This window comes from Stegodyphus dumicola, chromosome 6, assembly GCF_044657685.1.
Source record: "Stegodyphus dumicola isolate Sdum_Otavi_A_Nest chromosome 6, ASM4465768v1".
NCBI classification, from domain to species: domain Eukaryota; kingdom Metazoa; phylum Arthropoda; class Arachnida; order Araneae; family Eresidae; genus Stegodyphus; species Stegodyphus dumicola.
In genome coordinates this window covers 9,711,221-9,723,159 of record NC_140773.1, presented here as the reverse complement: position 1 = coordinate 9,723,159, position 11,939 = coordinate 9,711,221, and the positions used below count along the sequence as shown (strand labels likewise).

At 35.4% G+C, this 11,939-nt stretch overlaps 1 protein-coding gene across 1 annotated transcript in view; it reads right to left on the bottom strand.

Annotated features, from left to right (window-relative positions):
• The window catches only part of LOC118191343 (uncharacterized), a 422,216-nt gene that overhangs the window by 54,465 nt on the left and 355,812 nt on the right, over positions 1 to 11,939 (bottom strand). Inside the window, exon 3 of the mRNA XM_085818089.1 lies at positions 9,915 to 9,986. Coding sequence (XP_085674215.1) covers positions 9,915 to 9,986 — 72 coding nt within the window. The remainder of the gene's footprint in view (positions 1 to 9,914; positions 9,987 to 11,939) is intronic.

The following is an 11,939-nucleotide window of genomic DNA, read 5'->3' as shown; positions in this document are numbered from 1 at the left end:
GACATAATGCTGGAATAGCATGAATAAGAGATAAAATAATTAATGAATGGTTTGAGATAATTCTTGAATTTAGAGCAGACATAATGCTGGAATAGCATGAATAAGAGACAAAATAATTAATGAATGGTTTGAGATAATTCTTGAATTTATGGCAGACGTAATGCTGGAATAGCATGAATAAGAGATAAAATAATTAATGAATGGTTTGAGATAATTCTTGAATTTATAGCAGACATAATGCTGGAATAGCATGAATAAGAGATAAAAAACTTCAATCTGGAAATTTTAGATTACGTTGAAACGTTTACCATAAAGTTTAAAAAAGAATAAAAAAAATATTTTTCGCCCAAAAGGGTGTGTTAACCAGTTAACTGTGGTGCTCTTGTTCAAGAGTGCGCACCGTTTTGTATCGTCATAATCGAGTCATCTAGTATATTCGTCGATCACAGAATAAGTTGCGCTGGTAAGATATTGGATGAAAAAGATGGATGATAGTAAACAAACTTCTCGCATTCAAAAGCGAAACACGTCAGGATGGAGAAATTGTAAGAACTATTGCTAAGGTACAGCGGAGAGCTGTAAAAATTAGATACGCGTCGCGCGCTCACCAGCGAGTGGTAAAGTCACTAAACACTGGTAGTTCGGTCCGGGGTTCGTGTGTGTGTGATTATGGCAAAGCCTCGAGGGCTATCTGCCTAAGAGGAGGGATGCCTTCGTGGAGGACTTTCTAAGGGAAACTGGCTCTCGTATACACGTTACACATGGGGAAAACCACGAAAACGCCCATGCAGCCAGCTCGTTCGCGGGATTCGAACCTCGGACCGAACTACCAGTGTTCAGCGATTTTACCGCTCGGTCGCTGGTGGGCTCCAAAGGTCCGGGGTTCGAGTCCCTGCAAAAAGATGGCTGCATGGACGTTTCCGTGGTTGATCCCATGTGTAACATATATAAGAGCCGCCAGTTTTCTTTAAAAAGTTCTCCGCGAAGGCATCCCTTTCTTTAGACAGATAGCCCTCGTGTGCTTTGCTATAATCAAATAAACCAAACTATATATACCTCGCTTTTACATCTATTTAATCTTTTAATTGGTAATTAATTTTAATTTTTAGATATTGCTTACTTTAAATGATTTAAAATGACAGGAATTTGAATCTATAAATCAAAATTTTGTTGGGAAATAATCACTCCGTGATAAATTTCTCTAAATCTCTAGCTACGTACCACAATATTTCAAATTTACGCACAATAGCCCATTCGTTTAATCTCAAATAATTACGGAATGTAAACTTTACATGAAACTCGTGTCGGTCCATTAAGCACGACTGCTATTAGAAACTGCAATTTCGAATGGAAACATTAAATCGGAAATTCTCATCGAATTCGTAATGCGCTTAAATTTTAAAACCAATTCCCATTTTTCGTGATTTAATCCTGTTCTCGTTTACAAAAGTAAGAAAGGAAAACTCATTACCGAAACGGAAAAGGGCAATTCTCTTTGCACGTTTCTGTGTGTGCAAATTCGACTGCCTTTCCTTATTCCACGAACAGAACTTTTTAAAAAGGCTTTTTCGTCATTAGACGAAAGATTATTTCCTTAATGAATCGGTTACCCATGCGTAATTAACTTTTCACAGGGGTAAATACGCCTTGCTAATTGTATTTAGTCAAAACACGCCGAAATCAAATTTCGGGAGTAGAAGAATGTCGTAGCATTCGAAAGAAAAGAAGAAAGAATGAACGAAAAGTCAGTTTATAAAAGAGGCATTTCTTTCTTGATGACAGGAGGTAAACAAACGACACGCGATCTTTTTCAAGGAACACTAAACATCTTAACTAATGACATTTTTTTCTTAGTATTTAAATAAAGTATTGTCGGGTAGTTTTTATTTTAGATCTTTGATATTCGAACTGATATTTATAAAGTTAATAAAACGGAAAATAATAGTTAACCATATTTGCCACCAGAAGGAATTTCCAGTTCTTCAGGTAAAACAATGGTTCTGAAGGTTCTTTAGATAAAATAATGGTTCTTAAGTTCCCCAAGAAGGGAATCTATTGTACTGTTTGGATTATAGAAAAATAAATGATCGCTGTCTGTCTAAGAAAAGGGGTGTCTTCGTGAAGCACTTGCTATTCACACTCTGCATGGAAAAACAGTCTCTTATTCATATTATACACTGATGGAAAATGAAAACCCAATACCAGGATGGTTTTATTTTGGGGTTATTTGATTACGGCAAAGCCTAAAGTTATCTGCCTAAAGAGAGGGATGCCTTTGCTGTTTCTAAGGCAAAATAATTCGTATCAAAATCGAACGTGGGAAAACTCCCGAAAACTCGCATGCAGTCAGTTCCTTCGCCAGGATTCGAAACCAGGGCAAAATATTAACATCTTAAGCTGCAAAATCGCAAATGAACAAGATAGGAAGTAATGATTAGATAAGATAAGAAAGCCTGGACAAGAATAAGCAAGTGGCGCCATCTGTTGGTGAAACCAGACCTAAAACATAATTTCTTTAAAGGCCGAAGGCAAAGTTGAATTGGAATTAGGATCGTCAACTAGAACAGAAAGATTTTTATGAATGTGAAATGCCTCTAGAAAATCCACTTCTCCAATGGAAGATGTTTTTTGAATAATTTTGGCAGCAGAAAAATTGAATTTTCGGACCAACAATGTAGAGCAACAGAAGACTTCTGTTTCCTTTTTTCTAACATATGCCTCATGTTCCTGGACGCGAAACTTCAAGGCTCTCTTAGTTTGGCCAATGTAAATTAAACCACACCGGCAAGGAATCTTATAAATACCCCAAGAATTCATATCCAGAATGAGGGTCCTTGAATATGGAACTCGGAATTTTATTGATGGGAGAATAAACAACCCGAAAGTTAAATTTCTGAAAAATATGTGCAACTTTATAGCTAATTGGTGGAAAGAAGGGAATGACAACATAATTTTTATAATCTCCTAAAACAAGAGTGTGCCTTTTAGTGCGTTGAGATGAGAATTTTTTAACTGCTTGATTAATAATGTTGGGTGAAAAGCCCCTGTCAATAGCTATTGCTTTTAAATAATTTAGTTCTTCATCAAGGGCTAGTTTGGAGGAGCAAACTTGAAGAGCACGGAAAACATAGGAATAAAATGAAGCTAACTTTTGTTTAGTCGGATGACATGATTTGAAGTGTGGTGGAAGGCAAAAAGATGAAGGTTTACGGTAAACCGTAGTACTGAAGTTGGATGTGTTACGTGTGACCAGAATGTCGACAAACGGAAGAGAATTGCAAGTCTCAAGTTCAAAAGTGAACTGAATGGTTCAATCGAAACTAGTCCTGTGAAAATTCTGTAAATATAACGCTGATTTTTGTTGTTTGACTTCTGAATTAATACCTTTATAAGTTTATAAAGTAAAGAGTTTTTCTTTAAATAAAAATCAAACAGAAATTTAATGAGATTTCATGATTTTTTTTGCTATTTGGGCTAATCGTCTGGAGCTACGAATCTATTAATCTTAAACATATCTCATATTCTTAAGAAGGTTTCATTTTATAAACAATTCTTTAATTTATGCTTGGTTTCCAGTAAATGATTTATCGTATAAAAACAGAACTGAATGCAATTAAAAACGTTCTCAAAAATGATATATCTAAAAATTTAGAGTATACTATTTTTTATTTTAAGAATCTAAAAAATATGCATAATTTCATTCACAGAACACGGAAAAAAAAAATACCTTCTAAGACTTTACATCTTATAACATAGAATCAAATCTACGCTTTTTAATCCGTAACCGTAGTTCTTGCATCAACCAAAATGTGCGAACAGAGTCTGAAAGAAACCTTAACCGTCTTCTTTTCCATTTGAACAAATCGAGAAAAAGCACCTAGCGGCAATGATAGGCGATAATTAAATTTTCTCAAGGGCAACTTGTTTCTCGAAAGCTTTTCGGGAAGAAAGTTTTTCTCTCGGATAGCGACAAAATAAATAAATAAGTCTTAACTATCTCAGCAGCTGGGAATTGCTTGAAATCGCGATAACGGTTTAAATTTTTCATTTGAATCGAGAAAAAGTTTAGAATCCAGGATCATTATTTTAAATTTGTTTCCTCTTTAAGTCGTTAAAAATTAAAAGAAGAAGGATTCGGTAAAATTAATTTATTGTGTTCTGCTCTGAATTATATATGACACACACTTTGAAAACTGTTGCAACTTTGAAGATGGCACATTTTTGTCGAGTTCTACGGTAATTAATCAATTAATGTTATTCTTTTTTTTAGTTGATTAATTCCACAGTTGGCAGAGAAATAAGTTAAACTAATTTTGAATAATCGTTGCATAATTTTAAATAATTCAGCAAATGCTATACTGAGAGGAATGCTTTAAGCAAACTCGCATTTATTAAGTAATCGAAAAACATACTAATTTACCCTTTATTCTTAAAAAAATATTATTTGTAGACTATGTTTAATGAAAACAGTATTAAATAAGAAACTCAGACTAGACAACTATTAAATTTAGCAGACAACATACCGATCTTAGTCTGTTTTATCAACGATGACATACACAACTTTGAGCTACCGAATAACTAGTTAAAGTAAATTAAGTAACTTTATTACAAGAAAGTACGCAAGGCCTGCTTGCCTAGTTAAAACCTGAGCCTAGTTTCGTGCAATCCTAGTTTCGAGCATGTTTTCATAAAATCCGTCTCTTATCTGAAATTCGAGACTGAATCTGTCAGTGTCTAGAGTCATTAGGGTATCTTGAAGCAGGCGTATGAAAATTGAGCATTGCCCTCGCCGGGATTCGAACCTGGACCTCTCGATTACGCGCCGAGTGTGCTACAGTTACACCACGAAGGCATTCAGAAAGGAGGGAGAAAACACCTTATATGCCCCGCCTTTTGAAAGGGCGACTGGGGATTAGAGTACCCAGTCGCCAAATCTGATGGTGACCAATCGTTTTCACCACCATTTATTTCTGCCGCCACTTTAGAGGCATTAGTTTATTTTGAAGCTGTGGACTTAAAGAACAAGCATTGCCCTCGCTGGGGCTCGAACCTGAATCTCTTGAATACGTGCCGAGTGTGCTACCGTTACACCAGAAATAAACGCAGAAAGGACGGAAAAAAGATATGCTCGTAGAGATATGCTCGAATATAATTGAGGTTGTAGAGATATTAAGTCATTTCGAAGCAGGAGAGATGAAAAATGAGCAATGCCTCCGCCAGGACTCGAACCATGGACCTCTCGAATACGCGTCGAGCGTGCTGAATGCTACACCACGAAGGCATGCTAAGAAGGCAGAAGAAATACTTTATATACCTTCCCTTTCAAAGGGCGATTGATTGCGTATTACGGTACTCAATCCCGAAATCCTGGTGGGGAAGAATCATTATCCATCACCTTTTTAGTTCGGGCGCCACTGTAAAGACATTAGGATTTTTTTTAAAGCGGATTCATACACCTTAAAACCCATAAGACGTTCGAATAGGCGACTGTTGTAAGAATTGGGATAACTTATTTATTTTAAAAGCAATTACTACCAACATTTTACAGCTGACTACATAATATAGCTGCTTTCTGAAATAGTCATCAGAAAGTTTGTGTTGCCACAAAAATTTTTATAATTTAATCCGCTTTGTGACAACATTTTTCGTCATGTTTCCTACTTGCGCGCAAAGTTTAAAACATTCTGTTTCATAATTTAAATCCAAAAATTAGTATATAGATTTTATAACATTTGGAAACGACTGTGAGCCTAAAATTCTAAAAATTTCATGTACAATTTTTATTTTATTTTGAGTTGAGTTTATAAAATGTATTTTATAAACGAAATTTTTAATGTTATCGTCCATAAAATTTTTCAATATTAAAATATTCATCAGATTGTTGGTTCAGTTAGAAAATAGTTCCCATATAAAGAATTCCATCAAATTTCAAGTATGTCCCATTAGCCATTTTAAAAATATCTTGCGCGCAAGGTGGAAACATGGCGAAATGTTTTGTCACAAAGCGGATTAAATTACAAAAATATTTGTGGCAACACAAATTTTCTGGTCACTAATTTCCAAAGCAGCTATATTATGTAGTCAGCTGTAAAAAGTTCGAAATAATTGCTATTAAAATAAATTAAATATCCCAATTCTTGCAACAGTCACATATTCGAAGATCATGAGGGATTTAAGGTGTATGAGTCCTCTTAAGCTGAAGATGTGAAAAATGAGCAATATCCTTGCCGGGACTCGAACCTGGACTTCTCGAATATAGTTTGCTAATCATTACACTACGAAGGCATGCAGAAAGAAGGAAGAAAATATCTTATATAATCCCCCCTTTTAAAGGGAGATTGGAGGATTAGGCGACCCATTTTAGTTCGGGCGCCACTGTGGAGTCATAAGATTATTTTAAAGCAGAAGCAAATGAAAAATGAGCAATACCCTCGCCGGTATTCGAACCTAGACCTCTCGAATACGCGTCGAATGTGCTTCCGTTACGCCACGAAGGCATGCAGAAAGAAGGGAGAAAATACGTTACAAGTGTTACGGCCAGCTACCGCTAAGCATTAGACAGAGTGATAAAAATGTCGCGCACATCAAATTAAAAAAAAAAAAATTGTTGAAATTCCAAAGCGGATATGAATGGGCAGTTGTGTCAGTGGCTGACGCAATTTCCCATTACTTCCCCAATGATGGTCAGCTTCTCCTAACCATTATATTGTGTGATAAACGTTAAGCAATGCAAATCAAATTTAAAAAAAAAATGTGGACATTCCAAAATGGATATTGATGGACAATTGTGTGAGTGAAAGCCACCTGTCTACTATTACACGCAATACATCACTTAAAATTTCAGCTTCGTTATCGGTTTTACGTTAAGTTTTCACTTCGGGAAAACTCATCTGCATCTTGCACTGCTTGTTTGGTGCAAGATGGAGGATGAGCTGTCTGCACAGAAAACGAGTTTGAGTGTAACTTCGCGATGCATTCTTACAGAAAAGTTGTTGAAGCATTTAAAGAGAGCTGTAAACCTAACCAGACAATTATTTGCCGGTTGGCAAGCCGATTTTAAGAAATTGGAAGAGTACAACATGAAAAATGAAGTCGCCTTCCCTCTCTTCTGAGTTCAGAGAAAATAGACGAAATCAGGAATAATCTTCTGCAATCCAAAACAGAAAGCGTAGGAAAGATGTCATACTAATGAAATTTATACGTTGCGAAGTAATGCCCAATCATTAGAATTTATTATGCTTGGGAAAAACTCATTTCATTTTCTTCCCAAACAAACTATTTTTAAAGCTTACAGAATGAATTGCAATTGGAATTTCAGACGATATACGACTTGTAACAGTACAGGGGTAAGTTATCAGTTGGAAAAATTTGCCAATAATATTCATTTTTGAATTTCGAAAATTTTTCAAAATTCGGCGGTAACTGAGCAAGCAAACTGCTGAGAAACGAATAATATTTTTTGATATTATTTGTCATTCCAGCATGGTCGCTAATCATTATATTTAACTAACAATTCTCAGCAATGTCTGTCAGTGTAAAATAGAAATCTTCATTTATATTAAAAAGAGGATAAATGTAATGTTAATTGCAATTAATTTTAGATGATAGGCTATTTTTATGCTAATATTCTAACTTCTTTTTTCTGTTTCACCAGCCTTCACTAAAATGCATATTAGGTGATTATTAAATAGACAGCGAATGTAGAATTCGGGGGCTGATGCTTTGGCTTGTATCATTTCATTTTTGTCAGTCTTTCGTTCACTCGCCGATCTGATTTTTGGTAATTATAGTTTGCTTGTAGTATTTGTTAGCACTGGGCTTAAAAGTCGTGTGAAGCTGAAGCTGAGTTGTACGAACGTAAGCTACGAATCCTGAAAATAGCGGTGGATAAGTTTGGTAAAATTTTAATTGTACTGAAAAGATTTACTGCTAATAAAACTTTATTTAAATTTGCATGTTTTTTGTGTTTTTGGAATTTAGAATTCTACTTGGGTTTAAAAACGAGAATTCGTTTGTAGTACAAAAGTTAAAGACGTCGTAGGTAGTAGGTAGTTAAGTTTAACCTTACGAAGTAATATGTACATCGTTGTTTATTTTGTGACGCATGCTTTCATTTTATTCAGGGACATTAAAATATTGCACACTTATATGTGTTCATGCTTGGAACTGCCATGAGTAGACAATACAAACCGCACCTAAGATGCTAAATTTCGCCATATTACCATTCATTCTAACTTAATGCACATTGAAAAACTTATAAAAGTTTTATTTCATTGATATTCAAAAGTACAATTTACATAATTTCGCTGCTAATATTCAACAGATACGGTAGCATGACTCTACCTGAAATCCTTCTAATCCTTCTATGCTTCCTGATGATTTTAGACTTCCGTGGAGGCAGTCGTTTTAAAGAGATGATGTTCGATATCGATGTTTAGTTTTGTTCTCAGGAATATTGATCATTTTTAGAAGCGAAATATCTGCCAGAGATATTTGCCATGAGGGATATATTAGATGCTGTATAAGGACACTAAAGGTTTTTCCACCTAGGCGTATAAGATAGTCTTGCGACAACCCTGTTTTTAGGCTTTTCAATTAACAGACGCTACTAACACTAGCAGGACTGATTTATAGAAAGATCACTAACAGGTCTGATTTACAGAACAATACAATTTCCTAAAAGGCTGACTCACAGAGAGATAAAGTACTAAACACAACTGGACACTAATTCACAGACACATCACTAACAGGCCTGATATTCAGAAAGATAAAGTACTAAATACAACTAAACGCAACTTCACAGAAAGATCAGTAACATGTCTGGTTTACAGAAAGATAAAGAACTAAATACAGTTAGACTCTAATTCACAGAAAGGTCACTAGCAGGCCTGATTTTCAGAAACATAAAGTACTGAATACAACTATACAACTAGTTATAGTTCGAGAAGAGAAGACCTTTCACGTTGCAGCAAGTAATACCGCCCTTTTTGGACGAGTATATGTGTTTTGGCAGAATGCCAACCAGGGTTGCACTTGAGACGGTTGAACTATACCTATAATCATTATGTTCTGTTGTTACATATCTTCCTGATCTAAATCAGAATCTATAGATGAGCGTAATTTATAATATGTAATAATTTAGATCAAATTTAGTGGACTAGATTAGATCCATTCATTCATTATGGCCGAGAGGAAGAGGTTCTTGCAAGGCAAGAACAGGCTATGTATATATAACAATACGACTTTATTAGAACTTAAAATGTCTCTTGTTCCTTTTTACCATCCATCGAGCTCTTGAGGGCATTTCCGGCTCAGAGAATATTTAAGTGCTCTCCTTGATGTAAAATGTGTAACGTGTATACGAGTCAGTTTCCCTTAGAAAATCCTCCACGAAGGAATCCCACCCCTTAGAAAGTCCTCCACGAAGGAATCCCACCCCTTAGAAAGTCCTCGAGCGCTTTTCCATAATTTATATAATATAAGCAAGCAAAAACCCTTGCTGCAAAAATACGATACATTTACAAATGTCCATGCCTTCTCCAGGATTTGAGCCCGGACCCAACGAAATGGCAGCCGATTCCGCTAGCGACATTACCAGTGGAGTGGCAGTTACTGTAAAGATACTATAGCTACTAAAAAAACTTTAAAAAGTTTAATTTTATAACTACTTTATAAAACTTTAAAGAGGTACTAAACATTTTCGCCATTACATCGAATTTCTTTCAGCTATGTAATGTAACTCAATTTTATTTATTTTGTAATTTAGAAAAGTAATGGAGAATTTTGGAGCTCAGAGTAAATTTTATGTAAATTGAGATTTAATACGCAATTTTAAACTACCATAAGAGCTTTAAGAAAAAAATTTAAATCTGAATGCAGAATTGAGCACATCAAAAAATTTGCATAGAAATTACCTCCTAAAGAGTCTTCCCTGGATTGACTAGCAGAACTAGGCAGATGATGGCTCTCCCATTCTTGCAGGATTTCTAGAAAAGGAGGAAAAAATAAGAATTAGGGACATGAAAGTCACATAGAAACAAAGCTTTCTGGCGTTTTTGATGTTTTTAAGAGTTAGAAATTAAAGATAATGGCAATGCAAAAGTTTCAGAATGCAGTCTAACACTTCAAACAGAGCATCTATAAAATTTCAGACAGTTAACATAAAGCATTTAAACTATTAAAAACATAAAATTGTAAATTTAAAAAAGAAATTGTTATCTGATCTTGGTATGTGGATTTTAATTTAACACTGAAAAAGAGGGATCTATGTCTAACCGGTCTCGAATTTAAAAAAAAAAAAAAAAAAAAAAAAAAAAAAAATATTCAAAATTTATGCAAAATGAAGTTGCTCTTTTACTTAATTTTAACCCTTTGTTGCATCATGTCCACTCTAGTAGACAAAAGTTTAAATTTATTTATTCTTCTGTAAATGACTTAACAGAGTCCATTCCTGTGCTTATTCATTGTAAATTATTAGAACTTTCAACTCTCGATCCTAGATGGCTGTATAGCATCACTAAGTAAAGCATTGCTATTTGAAAAATGGCTGCTACTTCTGTTTCCGAGTTAGTACAATTTCTCATAGTAAACATTATATAATATTCCTTACATTTTCTTATACTGCCATTTTTTTGTTCATAATTAGTCATTTTAGACATTTTATTTTAAATGTCAGTTAGAAAAAATTGTGGAGTGGGTAGATAAAGATCTACCGAAAAGAGGGAATTGAAACCCAAATGGACTGCTTATCGAGCCAAAACACCACCGGAAATGTTTATGTTTGGCAAGGAATTTATAAAACATTTGACATTTGAATCCAATAGGTACAGGTTACAAAATCGTAGGAAAATGAATTCAATCACAATCGACGAAATGAAGGTATTTTGGGGGATCTGTATGTACGAGGCGTATTCGGAAACTAAGTACCGTTTTGAAAAAAAAAAAAAAAAAAAAAAAATAGTAAAACAATTTTTTCGAATCCAATTTTATTTTTACATGAAAATACATGTCTTAAACTATTTTTCAACATAGTTTCCGCCAATGACCACGACTCCACAGCATTTTTCGTGTCATCGTCAGATCCAAAGCTCTTGCCACCAAGCTCGCGCTTTATGTGCAGGAACAAGTGATAGTCGGACGGCGCCAAGTCCGGGCTGTACGGCGGGTGATCGAACTGCTCCCAATGAAACTGTCGAATTAATGATTGAGTGACACCAGCATTATGGGGCCGAGCATTGTCATGGAGCAACACGATTCCTTTACTGAGCATTCCTCTTCGATTGTTTTGAATGGCACGCCTTAGTTTTGTTAAAGTCTCACAATATCGTGCCGCATTAATGGTTTCAGCTCTGGGAAGAAATTCAGTAAGCAAAACGCCTTTCCTATCCCAGAAGACAGTGCCCATGAATTTTGTGATGACATTGTCACTTTGAACTTTTGTTTTTTCGGAGAATGAGTGTGTCTCCACTCCATCGATTGTTGTTTCGATTCTCGTGTGAAATGACACATCCAAGTTTCATCCCCTGTCATAACTTGGTTTAAAAAGTTTTCTCCCTCATCACTGTACCCCGTGAGAAATGTCAGGGCACTACCAAGTCGCTTTGTTTTGTGAACATCAGTGAGCATTTTTTGAACCCATCGGGAACACATTTTGCGATAATTCAAGCGGTCAGACACAATTTCGAACAAACCAGTACGTGAAATTTGTGGAAATGCCTCTGAAAGAGTTATCATTGTGAAGCGTCTGTTCTCATGAATTGCTTCATCGACTTTCCTTACCAAATCATCGGTGACAACAGAAGGCCGACCACTCCGAGCCTCGGCGTGGACATTTGTTCGACCTGCATTAAACATTCTTACCCACTTTCTCACCATTCCATCCCTTATCGCGTATTCACCGTAAACTTCTGTCACTTGACGATAAATTTCGGCCGGTTTAA